General features: G+C 42.9%; 1 protein-coding gene across 7 annotated transcripts in view; it reads left to right on the top strand.

Annotated features, from left to right (window-relative positions):
* The window catches only part of LOC137056415 (calcium-activated potassium channel subunit alpha-1a-like), a 139,856-nt gene that overhangs the window by 39,121 nt on the left and 76,061 nt on the right, over positions 1-24,674 (top strand). For all 7 annotated transcript variants that reach the window (XM_067430499.1, XM_067430498.1, XM_067430501.1 and 4 more), the window contains exon 3: positions 10,899-10,960. In XM_067430499.1, coding sequence (XP_067286600.1) covers positions 10,899-10,960 — 62 coding nt within the window. The remainder of the gene's footprint in view (positions 1-10,898; positions 10,961-24,674) is intronic.

Here is a 24,674-nt window from a genome sequence, read left to right as displayed (position 1 = left end):
CACACACACACACACACACACACACACACACACACACACACACACACACACACACACACACACACTCAAAAACTCTCACAGACACAGAACACTCACTCACTCACTCACTCAATCACTCACTCACACACACACACACACACACACACACACACACACACACACACACACACACACACACACACACACACACACTCACACACACACACACACACACACACACACACACACACACACACACACACACACACACACACACACACACAGTAAGTGTCCTCTAGCATCCTGTGCAGGTCAGAGATCTGTGATCTAGATTCATTAATAAAAGCAGAATTGGAGTTTCTAGAACTGGAGTTTTCAGAGCTGTGTGTGTGTGTGTGTGTGTTTCTTGCAGATGCATTTCTAAAATCACAAAACAGGACACATGACCGTAAGCTGATATAACGTCAGGCTCTACTGTTTATTATATAGTATGTAATATAATTGAAAGAAATAGAAAGAAAACAAAAGCTGTTTGTCACAAATCTGATCTGTCACTTCTGGGAACCTGAGTGCACAGGCTCACATCAGTCCAGCAGGAGACAAACTCATGTTCACAATCCCTCAGTGAGCTCTTCTGAGTGAGCCCTTCTGAGTAAACGGGGAAACTGGTAATTTCAATAAGTTGATATTTTTGAGTTATCAGCTTACTGGTGTGCATGTAAACGCACTCATTGATTCAGATTAATGCTCTGGTGTTGGTCAGTGTTTGCACCGCTTGTTAAAGTGAACGAGAGTTTATCAGAGCCTGCTAGAGAATAAGAGATGAAATAATCTGCTCTCATTGAGAGATCACACTCCAAATCCTCTTTGTCCCTCTTCCACACGCTCTCATTTTTAACCGGAGCGGGCGCCTCCTTTCCAAACCCTCGTTATGAAATGCCTCTTATTTGAGTCTCAACACACAAAATATCATTATAGCGTTACATCACGACTCTGGATTACACCCAGCCGTCAGTGAGTTACGGCACTCGCTCTAAATCCTGCCGCTTGTGTGTCTTTATTTGTGTCGTGACCGATTGAGATGTGGCGAGTTTGAGCGGCGGAGGTTGTTTGAGGTTTTTGTGGCATGTCTCTTATATCTATAAGAAAATGACATCATCGAAACATGGAATGAAATAATGCTATTGATCAGTAATTTGGTGCTTTATCAGACAATATTACCCTTTTGGGTTTGGTTACTTATTTATTATTTTAGTTTAGTTTTTTAATTTATTATGTTTTGCACTGCTTTGCTATAATTCAAATGAACATTTATTTATTTATTATCTTATTTATTATTTATTTTAAGTAATTTTATTATTTTATATTTTATTACTCTATTTAAAATTAGTTTAGTTACATTTAGTTTTAGTGTTATTATATTTTGCACTGCTTTGGTAATATAAACATGCCATTTGTTATTTAATTTAATTAAATTATTTATATTAGACTACTATTTTGTTTAGATTAGCTTTATTATGTTTTGCATTTCTTTGGAAACATATATGCGTCATCGGCTCTTAATTGTTTTATTTATTATTTCAATTTAAATGTATTTATTATTTTATATTATTTTAGTTTAGGTTTCATTGGTTTAGTTAAGTTTTTGATTTATTATGTTTTGCACTGCTTTGGTAAGCGTGCCATTTGCTCTTCATGTTTAATTTATTTTATCGTTTAATATTATTTTATTTTATTTTATATTAGTTTGGTTTAGTTTAGTTGTTGTTGTTCAGATTTGATATGTTTAGCAATCACAGAACAGGAATAGTTGTGAAATAATGTTTATCAAATGCATTCAATTCAAATAAACATTCAATTATCACATCATTTATCACGAATACATCCGTTTCAATCTTTGATTGAAAATATCTATCAGAAATATTGTCCATATTCAAAATGGGCTACGCTTTAGAAGCTGTCCATACACTAATATTATATGTATGTCTGTTTATCCAATCACGAGGTCACACCGTTAGTTCTCATTGCATTTCATAGTAATTTATCATTTATAATATAAGCACGAGCAGCAGTGACTAACACTCTCCGTCCTTCACAAAGCACTTCAGGAGAAGATCTGTGACATTTCCCTCTCTCTACTACAGCCACTCATTTACAGAACGCATGTGAGGATGACGATGGGGATGAAGAGGGCTTTAATAATTCACTAACACGCTGTAAACACCTCTCTGTCTCTCTCTCTCTCTCTCTCTCTCTCTCTCTCTCTCTCTCTCTCTCTCTCTCTCTCTCTCTCTCTCTCTCTCTCTCCCTCTCTCCCTCTCTCCGTCTGTCTCCTCCATCATTCCTCCGCGTGTTGTTGACAGATGAAGGGAGATGAGTGGAAGTTCAGGCCTCCTGGTGACTCTGTGTCTGCCGTATTCAACCTATTAAACGCAGTGACATTTCTGAGAGAAGCCAGCGTCAAGCATTGTCCTAATAATGAGCTCAACCTTTGCCTTCATAGCTATTATATATATCCGGTCTGGTCCACTCTGCAGCTTCTTTGGTCAGGAAGTGCACATCTAAATGGGAAACTGGTAAAGTTAGCAGATACATTTTCTCAGTTTTAGCACTTCAATGTAAACTAAACTAAAGAATGATAGTGATAACCCTAAACATAGTGTCCTGTATGTCATGATCATTCAGATGGCTAGAGTACTGTGTGTGTGTGTGTGTGTGTGTGTGTGTGTGTGTGTGTGTGTGTGTGTGTGTGTGTGTGTGTGTGTGTGTGTGTGTGTGTGTGTGTGTGTGTGTGTGTGTTTATCCTTGTTTATATTACATTCTGGGGACCAAATGTCCCCATAAGGATAGTAAAACCTGAGATCACATACATTGTCAAAAGGCTTATAAATCATACAGGATTAGTTTTCTAAAGAAAGTAAAAGTGCAGAATGTTTCCTGTGATTGGTAGGTTTAGGGGCAGGGGCTGTGTGTGTGTGTGTGTGATGGGTAGGTTTAGGGGCAGGGGCTGTGTGTGTGTGTGTGTGATGGGTAGGTTTAGGGGCAGGGGCTGTGTGTGTGATGGGTAGGTTTAGGGGCAGTGTGTGTGTGTGTGTGTGTGTGTGTGTATGTGATGGGTAGGTTTAGGGGCAGGGGCTGTGTGTGTGTGATGGGTAGGTTTGGGGGCAGGGGCTGTGTGTGTGTGTGTGATGGGTAGGTTTAGGGGCAGGGGCAGTGTGTGTGTGTGATGGGTAGGTTTAGGGGCAGGGGCAGTGTGTGTGTGTGATGGGTAGGTTTAGGGGCAGGGGCAGTGTGTGTGTGTGATGGGTAGGTTTAGGGGCAGGGGCAGTGTGTGTGTGTGATGGGTAGGTTTAGGGGCAGGGGCAGTGTGTGTGTGTGGTGGGTAGGCTTAGGGGTAGGGGCTGTGTGTGTGTGTGGTGGGTAGGTTTAGGGGTAGGGGCTGTGTGTGTGTGTGATGGGTAGGTTTAGGGGTAGGGGCTGTGTGTGTGTGTGATGGGTAGGTTTAGGGGTAGGGGCTGTGTGTGTGTGTGTGTGTGTGTGTGTGTGATGGGTAGGTTTAGGGGTAGGGGCTGTGTGTGTGTGTGTGGTGGGTAGGTTTAGGGGTAGGGGCTGTGTGTGTGTGTGTGTGTGTGTGTGTGTGGTGGGTAGGTTTAGGGGTAGGGACTGTGTGTGTGTGTGTGATGGGTAGGCTTAGGGGTAGGGGCTGTGTCTGTGTGTGTGTGTGTGTGTGTGTGTGTGTGTGTGTGTGTGTGTATGTGATGGGTAGGTTTAGGGGTAGGGGCTGTGTCTGTGTGTGTGTGTGTGTATGTGATGGGTAGGTTTAGGGGTAGGGGCTGTGTCTGTGTGTGTGTGTGTGTGTGTGTGTGTGTGTGTGTGTGTGTGTGTGTGTGTGTGATGGGTAGGTTTAGGGGTAGGGGCTGTGTGTGTGTGTGTGTGATGGGTAGGTTTAGGGGTAGGGGCTGTGTGTGTGTGTGTGTGATGGGTAGGTTTAGGGGAAGGGGCTGTGTGTGTGTGTGTGTGATGGGTAGGTTTAGGGGAAGGGGCTGTGTCTGTGTGTGTGTGTGTGTGTGTGTGTGTGTGTGTGTGTGTATGTGATGGGTAGGTTTAGGGGTAGGGGCTGTGTCTGTGTGTGTGTGTGTGTGTGTGTGTGTGTGTGTGTGTATGTGATGGGTAGGTTTAGGGGTAGGGGCTGTGTCTGTGTGTGTGTGTGTGTGTGTGTGATGGGTAGGTTTAGGGGTAGGGGCTGTGTGTGTGTGTGTGTGATGGGTAGGTTTAGGGGTAGGGGCTGTGTGTGTGTGTGTGTGTGATGGGTAGGTTTAGGGGAAGGGGCTGTGTGTGTGTGTGTGTGTGATGGGTAGGTTTAGGGGAAGGGGCTGTGTGTGTGTGTGTGTGTGTGTGATGGGTAGGTTTAGGGGTAGGGGCTGTGTGTGTGTGTGATGGGTAGGTTTAGGGGTAGGGGCTGTGTGTGTGTGTGTGTGTGTGTGTGTGTGTGTGTGTGTGTGGTGGGTAGGTTTAGGGGTAGGGGCTGTGTGTGTGTGTGTGTGTGTGTGTGTGTGTGTGTGTGTGTGTTTGAGATGGGTAGGTTTAGGGGCAGGGGCAGTGTGTGTGTGTGTGTGGTGGGTAGGTTTAGGGGTAGGGGCAGTGTGTGTGTGTGTGTGTGGTGGGTAGGTTTAGGGGTAGGGGCTGTGTGTGTGTGTGTGTGTGTGTGTGTGTGTGTGTGTGTGTGTGTGTGTGTATGTGATGGGTAGGTTTAGGGGTAGGGGCAGTGTGTGTGTGTGTGTGTGTGTGTGTGTGTGTGTGTGTGTGTGTGTGTGTGTGTGTGTGTGTGTGTGTGTGTGATGGGTAGGTTTAGGGGTAGGGGCTGTGTGTGTGTGTGTGTGTGTGTGTGTGTGTGTGTGTGTGTGTGTGTGTGTGTGTGTGTGTGTGTGTGATGGGTAGGTTTAGGGGTAGGGGCTGTGTGTGTGTGTGTGATGGGTAGGTTTAGGGGTAGGGGCTGTGTGTGTGTGTGTCAGTTTAAGGGTAGGGTTAGGTTTAAGGGAAGTGTCAACTGTGTAATTACAAATAAAACTACAGAAATTAATTACAGACGTAATTACATGCAGGTATTTTTCAATGTAACAATGTAAAAACATGTATGTACACCATAAGTGCATTGTATCAAATGATTAATTACAATGCTAGTACATAGTAGTTAAAGCCATCTAATATAAAGGGGGTCCGAAAATTTTCTAGTGACTGATCACATCAATATTTTTTAGTTGGCCAAATGTGAGCAGTCACTAGAAAATTTTCAATTGGGGCCTGAATTTTTTTATATATTTTTGTATCTTTTTACAGTGCTTAAAGGTGCACCTAATATAAAGTGGGTCTGTATGCACTCACAATAACAACTAAACTTTAGTAAAACACCGAAATAAAAACAGGATGTGCTTTCAGCTGTCTCTGCGAGAGAATCTTTTTGAAACACGTCTCAAAGATAAGATAATGTTCATTGAATTGAATTGAAGATGAACTGAATGGCTGCACTGTCTGTTGTTAGGCCGCTGCTCTGAGCTGAGAAATGTCCCGCGATTCTCAAACGAGATGCCGTTTGCCGTTTCTCAACAGAAAGGCAACTCTTATCATTTGGGCACCGTGGGCAAAATGTGACCATTTGGTCTCAGTCTGGAGCCCTGATATGTGATAAAGAAATATGATGCCGTGAGTGACAGTCGATCACTTATCTCTTTCGTGGCAATAGAGCCATACACACGCACACACACACACGCACACACACACACGCACACACACACACACATGCACACACGCACACACACACACACACACACACACACACACACGCACGCACTCAAACACATACTGTACATCTCCTGCCCTTGTTTCCTCACTCAAGGACAAACACACACACACACAGGCAGTGAAAGCATTCTTGAATGTTTTATTCATTTATTTTTATGGAAGTTAAGTTTTCAAAAGCTGTGCCGCAGACGGTTACTGAAATGATGCGTGACCTCTGACCCCTGCAGCTGTAGTAAACTCAGTTCAGATCGGCTCCTCTCAGTGTCTTAGATATCAGTCAGCGATTAGAAATCAAACTGAGTTTCACTTTCAGACAGGCAGATTAAATCTCATGTTGGACACACATCTCACTCGTACATTATACATCAGATCAGTGGATTCAGATTCTCAATTATTCAGATTTAATCTGATTATACATTATATGGAGGCTAGTCTTTTTCTCCAGTTAATATTTCTAAAAGTTGGTTTATTTTTTACCAGTCAATTTCTATTTAGACACAAACCTGGTTGTTTGAAAAAAAAAAAAGTCTTATGATAAGAGGCAGGACAATCACAACCCACTGCTCCAGCCGACCAATCAGAGCACAGTGTGCTTTTCAGAAGGCGGGGCTTCATAGGGTCAGGAACTAAACAGAGTTACTGACAGACTGGGAAGAGAGGAGCCGCAACAATGGAGAATATGAGGAAATAATCAACATTCAAGCAGGAAAACCTGCTCTAGCAGAGCCAAAAAAACATAAAATGGCTTCTGTAACGTATACAAATATATGAGGATCTTGTTTTGTTTGGTTTGTATGAACTCAAACTGAAACTTTGGTTAGTTTGGTTTTGTTTGCGAGCACCCTTCCGATTACCACGGAAACAGACGTGTCAAAGCATGAGCACATGAAGCAGACCACAGGTCCTGCATTTGGGTCCGGTGTCCTAAAATCAGTGGCTTGACGGAATGTTTTGACTTGGACTCAGAACCGGGACGCTCCTGTGTGTGTGAGTGGCCATTAAAAATACATGCAGGTGTTTTCTCAGTATGAGTGATTCAAAGGTTTGGAGACAATGGCATTTCCCCTCATGGAAAATAATCTACCTGCTCATTGAAAATGCATGAGAGACACACAGCGAGAGGAAGAGTAGGTCAGCGGCGTTTCCTCGAGATCTGCGCTCCTGTTTCCTGAGACCTGTTCTCTGCGGCGCGGTTTGATTTGAAGATCAAACATCTGTCATTATTTACTCGTCCTCATGTCTTCTTTTCCTCCGTTCAACGCAGAACTGAGCTGCAAAATCAAGCTAGTTTTACATTTGAATAGATATCTTTTCATTAGTTTCTCATAGCAATTAACTGAATAATTAAAGAGTCCATGTAGAGATGCTAAAAATAACTATTCAATTATTTTATCTTATTTTTAGATTAAATATACACTACCGTTCAGATGATTTTCAGCCGGTAAGTTTTTTAAAATGTTTCTGAAAGAAGTCTCTTCTGCTCATCAAGGGTGCTTTTATGTGATCAGAAATACAGTAAAATAGTGTAATATTCCTCCAGTGTAAATCATCAGTTCTCTGTGTGAATATATAGTAAAGTGTAATTTATTCCTGTGATCAAAGCTGAATTTATCATCATTACTCCAGTCTACAGTGTCACATGATCCTTCACTAATCAATCAATCAATCAATCAATCAATCAATCAATCAATCAATCAATCAATCACAAAAACGGTTCATATCGTTGTAGAAACTGTGATTTTTATTTTTATTTTCTTCTGGATTATTTGATGAATAGAATGATCAGAAGAAATGCTTATTTTTTAAAAATAACATTTGATCAATTCATAATTTATAAATAAAAGTTAATAATAAAAAGTAATATTACTGTCGCCAAACAGTTTATATTAATTAAATTATAATTACAATTATTTGTAATGAAAACTATTTAGTCATAATCAAACAAACAAAAACAAAAAAAATCAAACAAAGTGCTGCACAACTGAGCTTTTAACACGGAAGGAAAACTGTGATTATTCAATATATAGTAATAATATTGTTAGTATTATAACTAGGGCCGGGACTCGATTAAAAGAATTAATCTAATTAATTAGAGCAGGGGTCTGGGGGTAGACTCTGGGTCAGGCTGGGCCACATCAAATTCCCCCAAACTCAAATTCTGAGCAACCAGGGTAAAAACATTTTTTTTTTTTATTGCCAATATATTTTTGAGATTTTTGGATCTGGTTATCCTTCGTCCTTCGCACCTATCTATTACCAACAGGTGTGTGATGGTAATTGTGTAGCCTACTAATAAATATGGCCAATAGAAATCAAATCATTATGTAATACTGAAATAATAAATGTTTTTATTTTTATTTAAAATAAAAGACTACTTCAAAGCAAGGCCATAACCAGGTCAAACAGAACAGTGACGAAATTCTAGGTCTAATTCTAGTTGGGAAATAATCAATTTGGGACTATTTGCAAACAATATTTGCATTAATTGTTGTCAAATATATTATTAGTCCCGAGGTTTTTCACATGAGTGAATAAATACGTACATCCGCTGCTTATATTTGAGTTCCTCAGTTGTCTAGTAGTAGACTTTTAGTAGATCGTCTCAAATGTTCAGAGATCTAATCTGCTCATATAGTTTTCTTCATTAAAATGTTCATCAATGATTGTATATTATGGACACGTTGCATTTTGTGTGCATTTGTGTGTGTGCAATTTAGTGATTTGTGATTTCACCGGAAAGAATAGTCTCTGTCCGCAACGGCATTACTTGATAGATTGACGCGCCCGTCTGTGTGTGTGTGTGTGTGAGCGAGCATGTGCAAGCAAATCCCGCCTACTTTGATTTGATTGGCCATATGAGCGCCATTAAACCACATTCATTTTTTGTCTGATCAGCTTTCTGTCTGATCAGCCTCTGTTCATGTCAATCATGCGGTGTCAACCAATTATACTGCATGAGAGAGGGCCGAGCTAACTCTCTCATACACACACACACGAAGTGAGGCATAAAGCGCGGAACCCGCAACGACTCCGCCAAAAATGGTTTTCAGATCAACGCGCGGGCCACACTAACACTAAACTTTGATGTCAAGTTGGGGCCACAAAATATCATCCTGCGGGCTGCAAGTGGCCGGGCAAGGAGTTTGAGACCCCTGAATTAGAGGCTTTGTAATTAATTAATCGAAATTAATCGCATTTTAATTGCATATAAATATTTGACCTGAGAACAGTGAGAAGTAATGTTTCACATGGGTGTTTAGTATACCATTGAATAATGACTGAATACATAAGCTTGATCAACAAAATATTGTTTATTTATTTCAGTCAAGCAGACCAGTGCAATGTTTGCCATTAAGTTTAGCAAAAGCATATTTGAGGCTCGATGTGCTGCGCTGATACGCTAACTCCTTGTTGTATCGCTTACACACAGCCATGCTCTTGACGACGCTTCCATCCTCTCGTTTTTTAAAAACAAAATGTCCCATCCACGGGGCCGAGCAGAGCGGTCTCTTCAGCTTCTTCGCTCATGGTTTGTTGTTGTCGTGACTCCAGAGCGCTAGTTGGTGTTCCAGTATAATCGGTCCGTCGAAACTCATTCATTGAAAAACGTTCCGTGGTGCAAAAATAAGTGTGGTTAAAATTGTGTTATTTATTTTTTTGCGTAATTAATTAACGCGTTAAAGTCCCGGCCCTAATTATAACATTGAGACGTAGCTAAATTCTACTGTAATATATTTCTGGCACAATTTCTTCAAGTTAAACTGAATGTTTATTTTGACGGGTTGCCGTGAAGACCTTTGAGGTTTTGTATGACAATAGTATTTCTCAAATATAATGCTAGAATGCTGATGAAGCGTTCATGTCCTCATACAGCGTGGCGGGCTATATTTTTTACTTTTTGGTGTTTTATGTCCCGTTTGGAGCTTGTTCTGCTAAACATCTCTTTACTGTGCTCCAGTAGTCGGGTTTGGAAGGAAAATGATGCTGAGTGAATGATGACAGGATGTTCATTTGAGCTGAAATGGTCCTTTAAAGATGGGTTCTGATGGTTGCTAAGTGCTTTCTTCCTGTCCTCGGTGGCTTGATGTTTACGCACCTTCCAATTTCTGCCCAAATCTCATCAGGATCTTTAGATTAAAGTGGGTTTCTGCCAGCGGGACGTACTGACTAATGAGTCCCAGTTCAGCTGGAGGCTCACACACAGCATTTCAAGGAGGTTTTACTGGCAAATCAATAAAAACATGAGCAACTCTGTCTACAAATACCACAGTTAAACTATGGTTACTGTTTCAAAACTATGGTTCATTTTCCATGACCTCTTTGTCTTATGGAAAATGCACTTGTTTAATAAATATTCCAGGGTATGTGCACGTCAAATGTAAGTTGAGACATCTAGACCAGTAGTTGCACCTCAAAAGGATCGTTTAGACACTTCACAGGTCATGGGAAACTCAATATAAAATGACTTGACCTCTAGACTTGCATTAACCAGGGCTTTTACAGTTTTTGCCCGTTGCTTGAACACTATAGACCCATGCTTAGACTAAAGTAACACAACTTGAAGCTTTTGTTACCATACCTCAAACACTTGTATCCATACCTTAAACAAAAGCGCTGCTTTGCACTCTAGTTGCAATTCTGCAACACACTTACGCCTTTATGCAACACACTCGGTCCTGCATACTACACTCTATTTCATACATAAGACACTTCGTTCAAAAATGAAATCTCAGGGTGTCATTTGGAAAACACATGCATGCGATAACATTGACAGCCTATAGTGCAAGTACAAGTTTGTGTTTACATAATATAGGTGTGTGTACTGTTTATAATTATAATGTATATATAAATACAACATACATGCAATAAATATTTGCATGTATTTATATAATAAATTCTTAAATATATACATGCATGTGTGTTGTATTTATATATATAAATTATAATTATACACAGTACACACACATATATTATGTAAACCCAAACTTTTATTTTGGTTGCCATTAATTGGGATCAATCGATTTGATAGCCCTACTATATATAAACCCACTTTTTCTTTGATTTTGCGAAGTGAGTTAATGGAGTTTGATGTGAAGTAACACACACGTCTTGTGTTTCAGGTGGTACTCGTATTCGCTCTGAGCATCGGCGCTCTTGTGATTTACTTCATCGACTCCTCTGAGTGAGTATATTTCTTATTTTATCACTGTGCATCTCGTTTGATACAGTACTGTACACCAAGTTGCGAATGCTGAGTAAATGAAATGGCTCACTAATTGAGTATAATGCATGGTTTAAACCTATTTCTTAAGGCCTGCTTATGCCAAGCACGATTAATTGCTTGTTTGGTAAATCAGTGACTACTGTGAGTAAATCAGGGTTTTTTTCTTTAATGTGACAAATATCCCGGTCGTGGCGTGACAGGGATTTGTTTTGTGTTAGCTGTGAGTAAACCTTCATAAGAAAAATTATAATCTAACACTCACTGATGTAAGTGATGCTAATCATTCAATTCAAGATGTTTAACTTAAATCAAGAGTTTAACTCGGAGCTCTTTACTGCAGTCTGCCAAAATAATGTTTACATAATATATGTAGATATTGTTTGTGATTTTTTTTTAAATGTTTATATCAAATATTGATATTTATATACAATATAAATGTTTATATATATATATATATATATATATATATATATATATATATATATATATATATATATATATATATATATAATATAGTATATGTATGCAAATATTTCTTATATGTAAACACAAACTTTTACTTTGGATGTGAATAATTAAAAGGGAAAACAGAATTTGTGAAAATATCAAATGTATTCTATCGGGCCATAATGATAGTCCCATCATCATAGGGATAAAATAATGCAAAATTCACTGAACATTTGAAACATTTCAGAAAGTGAATCTTGAACACTGTATACATGAATTAGTGATGGAGAGAGAGAGAGAGAGAGAGAGAGAGAGAGAGAGAGAGAGAGAGAGAGAGAGAGAGAGAGAGAGAGAGAGAGAGAGAGAGAGAGTTTAGACCATCAGCACTGAACATACGGCTTTTCAGGGGTCACGGTGATGCTAAACCTGACGTCATACAAACATTACACACATCAGTGAGCTCATAAAGGTGAAGAGCGTCTGACACAACCCTGTTATGCCTCAGGAGCACAGGGTCGAGAAAGAGAGCGATAAGCCTGTTGTCTTAGTGGAGCAGTGTGTGCTTGTTGTTCCTCTGAATAGACTGAGATTACATCAGAAATGGTCATTACATTAACCAGGAGCAGGTGCGTCTGTCAGAGATCATCTGGAGCGTCCAGGCCATCCCTGACCCATTAAAGGAATAGTTTCAACCCTAAACGCTCAAAGATTACGGTTGATCAACATTCACTGCACATTAAAACATCACACTCTTACTCCATCTGGAAAAACTGAGTCTCACGAGAAAGATTTAAGACACTCATTTCTTAATTTACGTCAGGAGTGCAAAATAATCCATCAGGATGGATGGATGGATGGATGCATGAATGGATAGATAGTGTCACGGTTCATGGATTCCCTGTCTCACTCTTGGGTGCGTGTTGAATGTAGGTGAGGGTGGAGCCTGGGATTGGCTCATCACGCACCTGTGGCTGATCACCTGCACCAGCTGCAACTCATCACCTTCACCCTATTTAGTCTCTCTGTTTCTCTCTTGTCTTTGTCAGAGCGTTGTTGGATGTTTCCCCTTGTGTCTCCGTGTTGGTTGTCGTTTCCCCCTTCCGTGAAACGCTGGATCCCTTCCCGGATTACCTCAACCGCGCTCCCGAGTCACTGCTGCTCACAGCCTGCCCGTGTCGCCAACAGAGTCTCTCTCACTGCTCCGTCTTATCCGGACTTCTTCTGTGTTCTGAGTTTTGGCTTCTGTGACACTTCTGTCAATAAACCAGTTACTTGCAATTGAATCCTGCCTCTGTGAATCCGTTACAGAACGCTCTGACCAACCATGGATTCAGCTAGTATCAACGCCCTACTGACCAGCAGCAACGAGAGACTGGACCAGCAGGAGGCGAACTTAACTGCCACAGGACAGGCAGTACACACCTTGGTGGCACGGGTGGCCGAGCTGACCCAACAGATGCAACAACTCGTCGGTCCCACTGTGCCCGACCCACCGCCGATTCCCCACACACCATCTGCATCACGGCAACCGGAACCACGTCTGCCTACCCCCGAGAGTTATGCCGGTGAGAGCAATTATTGCAGAGCCTTCCTTACCAAGTGTTCCTTGTTTTTCGCTCTTCAACCGCAGACTTTCAACACGGGAAGATCCAAGGTGGCATTCGTCCTCACCCTGCTCTCCGGACGAGCCGCACTTTGGGGAACGGCGGTGTGGGAGAACCAACATCCTTGCTGCTTCTCGTTCCAGACGCTGGCGGCAGAGATGAGAAGGGTGTTTGACCGAGCGGTGACCGGAAGAGAAGCGGCACGTCAACTCGCAGAGCTCCGCCAAGGTAACCGCTCGGTCTCGGATTATTCCATCGAGTTCCGCACCCTGGCCGCCGAGTGCAAGTGGAACGAGGAGGCACAGTGGGACATGTTCCTGCATGGGCTGGCTGACCGCATCCAGAAGGAGATATTCGCCATCGACCTTCCGGAGAAGATTGACGGTCTCATTGACCTTGCTTTGAGGGTGGACGCTCGTCTGAGTCGGCTGAGGTCCAGGATGGAGCCTCAGCATGGGAGTGTCGAATGCCCTCAGGCCAGCGCTACGGATGCGGTCAGCTACACCTTCGACCCGGAGCCCATGCAGGTGGGTCGAGCTCGGCTCTCCCGGGAGGAGAAGGCGAGACGGAGATCCCGTGGTCTTTGCCTGTACTGCGGCGGGAACGGACACCTGCTAGACTCCTGCCCGGTAAAAGACCACGCCCGGCGGTAAAAGGAAGGCTACTGTCGGGCGGGATCTCCGTGGAAAAGACCTCATCCTCCACTCTCCTCCCGGTGAGATTGCTGTGGGCAGCTCAGGATTTTTCCAGCCTCGCCCTCCTCGACTCGGGAGCGGAAGGTAACTTCATTGACTCTGCCCTTGCTCACAAACTTAACATACCCACCATTGCACTCAAGAACACCATTTCTGTCAACGCACTCAACGGACAAGTTCTCCCTGACATTTCATTCACCACTGAACCACTTACACTGATCACTTCCGGCAACCACACAGAACGCATTTCATTTTTCATCCTGGACTCCCCTTTGGCTCCCGTTGTCCTCGGTCACCCTTGGCTGGAGTTACACAATCCAAGGGTTGACTGGGGACAAAACTCTGTGTCTGCGTGGAGTGATAGATGTTATGAGTCTTGTTTGGTGTCTGCTTGTTCGTCTGTTTCTCGTTCTGTTTTTCAGAGTGAGACGGTGAATCTGTCTAACGTGCCTCCGGAGTACCTCGACCTGAAGGAAGTGTTCAGTAAGTCCCGAGCTGCTTCTCTCCCTCCGCATCGTCCCTATGACTGTGCTATAGATTTACTCCCAGGTAAGTCTCCGCCTAAGGGCAAACTATACTCTCTTTCTATTCCAGAGAGGGAGGCCATGGAGAAATATATTTCTGATTCTCTAGCCTCCAAATTCATCCGCCCTTCCTCTTCTCCAGCGGGGGCGGGGTTCTTCTTCGTGGGGAAGAAGGATGGTTCTCTGCGACCTTGCATTGATTACCGAGGGCTGAATAACATCACGGTAAAGAATACCTATCCTTTGCCGTTGATGTCTTCAGCTTTCGAGAGGTTACAGGGAGCATCCGTCTTCACGAAGTTGGACTTACGTAACGCTTATCATTTGGTTCGCATCAGGGAGGGGGATGAATGGAAAACCGCATTTAATACCCCCAGGGGGCATTTTGAATACTTGGTCATGCCTTTCGGCCTTTCCAACTCCCCAGCGGTTTTCCAGGCACTCGTCAATGATGTGTTGAGAGACATGGTCGACCAATTCATATATGTCTACCTGGATGACATTTTGATTTTTTCTTCGTCTCTCCAGGAACATGTTCGACACGTCAGACGAGTGCTTCAGAGGTTGCTAGAGAATGGGCTTTTTGTCAAGGCGGAGAAATGCGCTTTTCATGCACAGTCTGTTCCTTTTTTAGGGTACATCGTGTCATCGGAGGGAATGCGCATGGATCCCGACAAGGTTAAGGCTGTGATGGATTGGCCAAGTCCAGATTCCCGTAAGGCCCTACAGAGGTTTCTGGGGTTCGCCAATTTCTATCGGCGTTTTATTCGCAATTTCAGCCAACTAGCCGCACCTCTGACTGCCTTGACCTCTCCCCGAATGACGTTCAGGTGGTCCGATACAGCCGAGGCTGTATTCGCCAAACTGAAAAGTCGCTTTGTTTCGGCTCCCATCTTAGTCGCCCCTGATCCCACACGTCAGTTCGTGGTAGAGGTCGACGCGTCAGAGGTGGGGGTAGGAGCGGTTCTTTCACAGCGCTCTCCCTCAGATGACAAGATGCACCCGTGCGCGTTTTTCTCCCATCGTCTTTCTCCTGCCGAACGCAATTATGACATTGGTAACAGAGAGTTGTTGGCCGTCAAGTTAGCGTTGGAGGAGTGGCGTCATTGGCTTGAAGGGTCGGGGGTACCTTTTATTGTATGGACGGATCATAAGAACCTTGAATATATTAGATCTGCTAAAAGACTCAACTCCAGGCAGGCTCGGTGGGCACTTTTTTTCGGACGTTTTGACTTTGTTCTCTCGTACCGCCCCGGGTCTAAAAACATCAAACCCGACTCTTTATCTCGTATTTTTGATGCTTCCGAACGCCCGGTTACTCCCGAGTGTATTTTGCCAGAGAAGATAGTTATCTCTACACTCACATGGGAGATCGAATCGAAGGTCAAAGTGGCCTTAGAAGGGGTAACGCCCCCGCCCGGCGGCCCACCGAGTTGTTTGTTCGTTCCGGAGGGGTTAAGATCCGAGGTCCTCAAATGGGGTCACTGCTCCAACATTGCCTGTCATCCAGGGGTAAACCGCACTTGCAGTTTAATAAAGCAACGATTTTGGTGGCCACTTATGGCTCGCGACGTTCGCAGTTTTGTTTTGGCTTGCTCGGTCTGTGCGGTTGGTAAGACATCTAACCAACCTCCCCAGGGGTTACTTCAGCCGCTGTCTGTTCCTTCGAGACCCTGGTCCCACATCGCTCTAGATTTTGTTACCGCCCTCCCGCCCTCCCAGGGCAAGACGGTCGTTTTGACCGTCGTGGACCGATTCTCGAAGGCAGCACATTTCATTCCCTTGCCCAAATTACCCTCAGCCAAGGAGACAGCGGTATCTGTAGTAGATCACGTCTTTCGGTTACATGGCCTCCCGATGGACGTGGTCTCCGACAGAGGTTCCCAATTTGTGTCCAAATTTTGGCAGGAGTTTTGTAAATTACTAGGAGCCACGGCTAGTCTGTCTTCGGGTTATCACCCCCAAAGCAACGGTCAGACCGAGAGAGCCAATCAGGATCTGGAGAGAGTGTTGCGATGTTTGGTATCCAAGAATCCTTCATCCTGGAGCCAGCAACTCTCTATGGTTGAGTACGCTCATAACTCGTTACCAGTGTCATCTACGGGCCTTTCGCCATTTGAGTGTAGTGTAGGTTACCAGCCACCTATTTTTCCTAGTCTGGATTCCGAGGTCGCGGTCCCCTCTGTTCACGCCTTTATCCAGAGGTGTCATCGCACATGGACCAGAGCCCGTGAGACTCTGCTCCAGGTGGGAGCGCGCACCAAGGCTAAAGCCGATCGCCACCGGTCTAAGCCTCCCGTTTACGTCATCGGTCAAAAAGTGTGGCTTTCTACCAAGAACATTCCTCTCCGCTCCGTATCTAATAAACTTGCTCCCAAATTTATCGGCCCGTTCACTGTCACCAAGATCATTAGTCCGGTGACAGTCCGCCTCAAACTCCCTCTGGCGTACAGGAGGATTCATCCCGCCTTCCATGTATCCAAAATCAAACCTGTTTTTCACTCCCACCTTAATCCGCCAGTCCCGGTTCCCCCACCGCCGCGACTCGTAGATGGGGAACCAACTTATTCGGTTAATCGCATTCTGGATTCTAGACGGAGGGGACGCGGTTTCCAGTACTTGGTGGACTGGGAAGGTTACGGTCCGGAGGAGAGAAGTTGGGTTCCTGCTAGGGACATTCTGGATCACTCCCTTATTGATGATTACAATCAACAGGTAAGGTCGGCTGGGAGCGTCAGGGGACGCTCCTAGGGGGAGGGGTACTGTCACGGTTCATGGATTCCCTGTCTCACTCTTGGGTGCGTGTTGAATGTAGGTGAGGGTGGAGCCTGGGATTGGCTCATCACGCACCTGTGGCTGATCACCTGCACCAGCTGCAACTCATCACCTTCACCCTATTTAGTCTCTCTGTTTCTCTCTTGTCTTTGTCAGAGCGTTGTTGGATGTTTCCCCTTGTGTCTCCGTGTTGGTTGTCGTTTCCCCCTTCCGTGAAACGCTGGATCCCTTCCCGGATTACCTCAACCGCGCTCCCGAGTCACTGCTGCTCACAGCCTGCCCGTGTCGCCAACAGAGTCTCTCTCACTGCTCCGTCTTATCCGGACTTCTTCTGTGTTCTGAGTTTTGGCTTCTGTGACACTTCTGTCAATAAACCAGTTACTTGCAATTGAATCCTGCCTCTGTGAATCCGTTACAGATAGATGGATGTATAGATGGACAGATAAAAAGATTGATGTATAGATGGATGGATAGATAGATGGATGTATACATGGACAGATAGATAGATGGATGGATGGATGCATGAATGGATAGATAGATAGATGGATGTATAGATGGACAGATAAAAAGATTGATGTATAGATGGATGGATAGATAGATGGATGTATACATGGACAGATAGATAGATGGATGGATAGATGAATAGACAGATGGCTGCATGGACCGATGGATGGATGGACAGACGGATGGATGGATGGATGGACGGATAGATGGATGGATGGATGGACGGACAGATAGATGGACGGACAGATAGATGGACGGACAGATAGATGGACGGACATAGATGGCTGTTTAGATAGATGGATGGATGGATGGACCCGTTCTTCGCGTGTTTTCAAAGCTTTGATTATGTTTACAGTGTGCAATATAACATGAGTTCATGTTTCTCGTGTAAAAAAACACGCACAATTGTCTTATCTGTACAGCGCTGTTTCCTCTGTCCTAAAAACGGCCTGATGATTTCCTTGTTCTGTGAGGTCCCTCCTTCAGAAATACGTAACGAGTTCTGATTGGGCCAGTGCTTCCTGTGTTGTGATTGGACAGCAGCTTAGCGCACGTTGCCCGGAAAGGTCCCGCCTCTTACCAGAACGGGGCGATGCAAGCGCTGAATGCGCGCTCTTCTCCACGCGGGAGAGCAACGAGACCACGCCCCCTATTTTGCGTGTTCTTGTGGGCGGAGCTTTAGTCAACAGACGGTTCTAGTGACGTCATCACAGCAGGAAGTGCAGCGGTGTAGTCCAAACCGGCCGCTCGCTGTAGGCTTTGAAAGGGAACTTCTGTTAAATAAAATATCTCGCTTGGCATTGAACTTTGAGCGTTATAATTGTACAGGTATTATTTATGCTCCAACAGCAACATTACACACTAACTAAAGTTTGAAAGATGGAATCACGAAGAACGGGACCTTTAAAAGAAGAGGGTCAGCTCTTTCTTTTGATATACTGCATGCTCAGATATTCATAAAACAAAATATTATATGGGCTATTATTTCAAAAACGCTGGCAGGGGCTGACAACTTTTATTTCAAAAACGCTGGCAGGGAAAGAGTTAAGGATGATTGGAATGTTGTTTCAGGATCAGCAAAGATCCAGGAACATGTACTTGGCAAATTGTTATTGCAACTAACAGCAGTAAATCATCTTTTGGGAGTTATTTCTCAGCCAAATTTGGTGTGCGATTAATTCGATTAATTAATTCCCACATTGTGTAATTAATTAGATGAAATCGCTTGACAGCCCTAGATTTTTGTCCTTTCCCTGAAAGTAAATGGCCACAGATCCCGTCAAACTCCCAGACGTATTATAAAAGCATTTTATTTGACCACAAAGAAGTACATCAAATAAACCAGACATTTAAATTAATAATTGGTGAAAATCTGAGCTCACAAATCTCACTCCACGTGCTGTGCTGCAATTGGTCACAAGACACACGAGAACCACCTACTTTTGGTGTCATTGACTGGTTTGGAAAGGTTTGGAGAAACCGAATTAACCTAATTACATGACTTGGGTTAAATACACATGCCATTTAGCATGTATGAAATGACACGGGGCAGATAGACTTACATTGATCTGTGTGCTTCCAACAGGGTCAACATTATCAAACCACCGGACACGTACAGGAATGTGTGCTTTAGGTTTATTTTCATGGTCATATATCCAAATCATTGTGTGCATTTTAGATCCCAGATAGTTTAGCTTGTTTCAGTAAATTATGCTCTGATCCTTTGTGTTTTAATCTTTCCGATCTTCCACATCTGAACAGCACGTCCTATCCTGCATTAGAAACACACACACATGCTGTCCTGCACAAAACAGACCTGTTAACACAGGACGTGAGCCTTATCCTCTTCCTCATTAGTGCATCATGGGGGATTTGGCAATTTCATTTGAGACTTTGGGCTCTGGCTAGCAGTTTAATTGTCCTGAGCACTATAAACCTGGAGCGGAGCATCAGGTCAGGGCCGGAGGACGGCATTAGACCGCGTGCCGAAACTGCATTAGAATATGAGGGATTTTATTTTTCAGATAAACAGCAGGTACAGACGTGGGCGAGAGTCCTTCTGCATCTCTGTGGCCTTAAATCTCAAATGAATCGTGACCCAAACACATGCCACTAACTATACGGTGTTCACTGAGGAAGTGGAACATTTACACAGAGATATTTCAGAATAGATAGATAGACAGACGGATGGACAGACAGACAGACGGATGGATGGATGGATGGATGGATGGATGGATAGATGGATGAATGTATGAACGGACGGATGGATGGATGGATAGATAAATGGATGGATAGATGGATGTACAGAAAGACGGATGGATGGATAAATGGATGAATGTATGAACGGACGGATGGATGGTTGGATGGATGGATGGATAGATAAATGGAGGGATAGATAAATGGATGGATAAATGGACGGATGGATGGATGGATGGATGGATGGATAGATAGATAGATAGATAGATAGATAGATAGATAGATAGATAGATAGATAGATAGATAGATAGATAGATAGATAGATAGATAGATAGATAGATAGATGGACGGATGGACAGGAGGATCGATGGATGGATGGATGGATGGATGGATGGATGGATGGACGGATGGATGGATGGATGGACAGAAGTATAGAAGGACATATGGATAGATGGACGGACGGACGGACAGATGGATCGATAGATGGATAGATGGATGAATGTATGGACGGACAGATGGTTGGATGGATGGAAAGATAAATGGATGGATAGATGGATGGACGGACAGACGGATGGATGGACAGATAGATGGATGGATGGATAGATGGATGGACAGACAGACGGATGGATGGACGGATAGATGGATGGATGGATAGATAGATAGATGGATGGATAGATGGATGGATGGACAGGAGGATGGATGATAGATAGATGGATGGATGGATAGATAGATGGATGGACAGGAGGATGGATGATAGATAGATGGATGGATGGATAGATGGATGGACAGGAGGATGGATGATAGATAGATGGATGGATGGATAGATAGATGGATGGATGGACAGGAGGATGGATGGATAGATGGATAGATGGATGGATGGATGGATGGATGGATGGATGGATGGATGGATGGATGGATGGATGGATGGACGGATAGATGGACGGATAGATGGACGGATAGATGGACGGATAGATGGATGGATGGATGGATAGATGGACGGATAGATGGATCGATGGAGGGACAGGAGGATGGATGGATGGACGGACGGACGGATGGATGGATGGATAGATGAATGCATAGATGGATGGTTGGATGGATGGATGGATAGATGGACAGAAGGATAGAAGGACATATGAATAGATGGACGGACGGACAGATGTACATTAAATGATGGTTAATATTATATAGAATATTTTCAGTAATTGTGATTTGTAAAGGCTATTTTGAATAGTAATAGTAATTTTAAAGGCCAATGTTCACTTAGGTCTATTTTTATTAGGACTACTCGATTAATCCTCAAAATAATCGTCCGATAGATAACTCGACTGTCAGAATGAAGGTTAGAGTCGCTGTTGTTCACGTCTGCTGTATGTAAAGCTGCTTGTGACCCGAGACTCCGCTGAAGTATTACTTACGTTAAACGTCTCTTAATTACAGCCGGGGTTCAGTTTCAGTTCAGTCCTGTGACAGAGAGCTGACCCGCTGGAACAGAAGCCAGCAAACAGAGCTGGATAGAGTTGCGTTTTTGTGTCCTGCAGCTGTTCTGAAGCGTCTTCAGGTCGAGAGTTTCACAGCTCGCTGTTCTCTCTCAGGTCCTTTGATGACCGCAGGAGCGTTCAGTCGCTTACACTCGAGTCAAACCTGACACTGATCTCTGAACTGTGTCAATCTCATGAGACCTGAGTCCTCAGGATACCATTCGCTTCAAATAAACCGTTTGTAAATCGCTTTAGATTAAAAGCATCTGCCAAATGAATAAATGTATAATGGTTATTGTCTAACGCCAGTAAGAATTATGTAATAGTTATGTTGATAATGTTTGTTAATATTGTATATAAAGATTTTTTTATACCTTTTGTTGGCTTAAAACATCTGTGATTAATTATTTGCAGTAAGAAATAATGTAATACAGTAATGAGAATTAAAAAAGGTGAAATTGCATTGTAGTAATGAGATGTTTATTTAATGAGAATGAGAAGTATCGAGACTTGTTTTAGCTGTATTTTCTGTTTGCTGCACTCTAAAAAATGCTGGCTTAAAAACAAACCAAGTTGGGTTGAAAATGCACCGACCCAACAATTGGGTTGTTTTAACCCAATGGTTGAGTTGTTCTTACCCAGCAATTGGGTTGTCTTAAGCAACATTTAACCCAACCACTGGGTTAAAACAACTCAACCACTGGGTTAAAACAACTCAACCATTGGGTTAAAACAACTGAATTGTTGGGTCGGTCCATTTTCAACCCAACTTGGGTTGTTTTTAACCCAGCATTTTTTAGAGTGTGTATATCCTGTCTCATTTCAGCTTTTACACATTGTTCTGTTGTTTGTTATAAGTCAGAAATAACGAGGCGAACGCTTCACGCAATACAAAGTCAGTAGAGAGCGTTGGATTGGGCGGGCCTAATGCACTCTGTCTCTATCCGAAAGTTAAGTCGTGACGTAAGGAACGCCGTTTCTGGGTTCAAGCCTCAACTCGTTTCACTTGAGAATTCCATCGATGCCCGTTTATGAGCGCTATTTTTTCATATTAAACATCAAACATTTAAAAAAGTTAAACATTTTAAATACTAACAGTCTACACAACAGTCTCTGTGCTCACAGCGTTATAGACATTCATATTTTAACGATTTATAAAAGATGAATCACGGTCTGGCCATCTGGAATTTTGGTAAGGAGAAAAAGGTTATGATTATAGCTTTTTTGTAGTCTTACACCACATTGTGTGTGTATATTAGCACCGTTTGTAGTTTTTCTTGTGGTATAAGATAGAGCGTTTGGACCCGGAAGCACTGCTGCGTGACGTCAGCCTTAACAACCGGACACTGTGCTGTAACTAGTGAACGTTTTATAGAGAAATGAAAAAGGGTCGCAGCCCAACAATTATTTGAATTTGCACAAATGCTCCCAAATATATTTTGAGATCGCACAGATTAAATTTCGGTGCAAATGCGACCGCAATTTCGAGCTTTGCAATGTTAAAGTTTTCTTTTTATTGAGAGTTTTAATATCATGACGTTGTCGTACTCATTTGCGACCTCAATTATGGGATATATAGACGCAGGAATGCAAAATTTAGCAGGCAACCTTGCCAAAATAACACGTTTTACCCCCCAAACGCCTTTATTTGGGGGCTTGTTTTCGACATGATCATCATTTCTGAGAGAAATAGTGAAGGTGAATGCATATACAATGTTTTCCGTTTAGGATTTGAACAAATTCAACCCAAGCGCCTTTGATGACATGATGGTTACGTTACTGTTGATCATCTGTCCGTCGTCGGCTAAAGCCCGCCCTGATGATCTCATTTTTAATTTCAGTGTTCAGGCATAATTACCCCTCTATGGATCAAATCCAGACCGAACTGCCCGAGCTCAGATGTTGTGGGCGGGGCTGAGTTCGGCTGATCCAGGCTAGAGTTTTATAATGTCTGAAACACAAATCTAAATGAAAAACGTGTTAATGCTATATGAGTCATTGAGTAATGCTCTGCTGTCATCTAGTGGCTATAGTTGAAAACTCACAATATTTTCATTTAAAAGTTTTAGTTTTCCAGTAGATGCTAGCCATCTTCCTCTGAACCATGGCACAGTGTTCATGTTATCACCATGAATGAAACGGAGAAATGTGCATATTCTTTAATGTAATTTTTTCCAAAATATGTAGCTTTTTTATATATAAATGTATATATTTAAACGACTGCAAATTAGGGCTAGGCGGTATATCGAGTTTGTGGAATATATCGATATATTTATATTGATATACAGTAGATTGATACCAACGCATCTGAAATATAGCGGAGAAACGTTACGCAGAGTGAGCTGATGCAGGCGTGACACTGCTCGTCCTCAACATGACACATGCTTCATATTAAGGGCTTCAAAATAACTGGATATAGTTAGATATAGTCAACCGTATGGTTTGAAGCAGCTCACCCTGTCAGACGCTCTGCTACTCGTGCTGACTGACTGATAAATACTCGTGCTGTTTAATGCGTTTGAGATGTGGAGCTTTCCTCACATTTCACAGGAATATTCTCCATCTGAAAACGTTAGAAAGTCCAGCAAATATGTCTATTTTGCTGTCCGGAGAGGGCGAGCTTTCTAAAAGGGAATCTCTGCTAAGCTTCAGGCTTCCGCGAATGATCGCTTCCGTGCGCAAGCGCGCCAAACAGATGGAGCGCAATAATTCTGACTATAGAATACATATTTCTGAAATACTCGTTGGACAATAAATGTGCCTTATGTGAAATTTTAAACCTACAAGTAAGTATATTTCTATGTAAGAGACCATAATAATGGGGTAAAATATATAGTATATATATATATATAGGCCTGTCACGATAACAAATTTTGCTGGACAAGAAATTGGCCAAGAAATTATTGCGATAAACGATAATATTGTTCTTGTTTTTTTTCTTTGAATCCAGAAATGTACTTCAGCATATGATAATTATCCACAATTTAGGATACAGTATTACATTTTTTTTTTATATCATAGCCTAATCATGCACAAACTGAATTTGACCATCTCTGAGGAAAGTGATATTTTCACCCCATTTCTCTTGGTGTTGTGCACGTCAGCCATGAGTTCCAGACGAGTCTGCTGGCTGAGAATGACGTCTCATCACGCCGCACTCGGTCTGCGCGTCGAGTATGAACACCTCCCCAAACGGACGAGGCGCGCGCAGTTAACGAGAGAGACGAGGATAACAAAAAAGCATGCAAATGGCAATTATTGTGGCCGGAAAAATTTGCGACCTCATTTTTTTTATCGTGCGATTAATTGATGTATCGACTATCGCGACAGGCCTTTATATATATATATATAAATATAGGCTAATATTCTTTTGTCTTTATTTTTATTATAAAACGAGATGAGACACATCTCTCTTTAGTTTCCTAATTTAGGGTCATGGCTTAGACTTT

The sequence above is a fragment of the Pseudorasbora parva genome, chromosome 21 (assembly GCF_024679245.1).
Source record: "Pseudorasbora parva isolate DD20220531a chromosome 21, ASM2467924v1, whole genome shotgun sequence".
NCBI classification, from domain to species: domain Eukaryota; kingdom Metazoa; phylum Chordata; class Actinopteri; order Cypriniformes; family Gobionidae; genus Pseudorasbora; species Pseudorasbora parva.
This window is presented reverse-complemented; position numbering and strand designations above follow the sequence as displayed.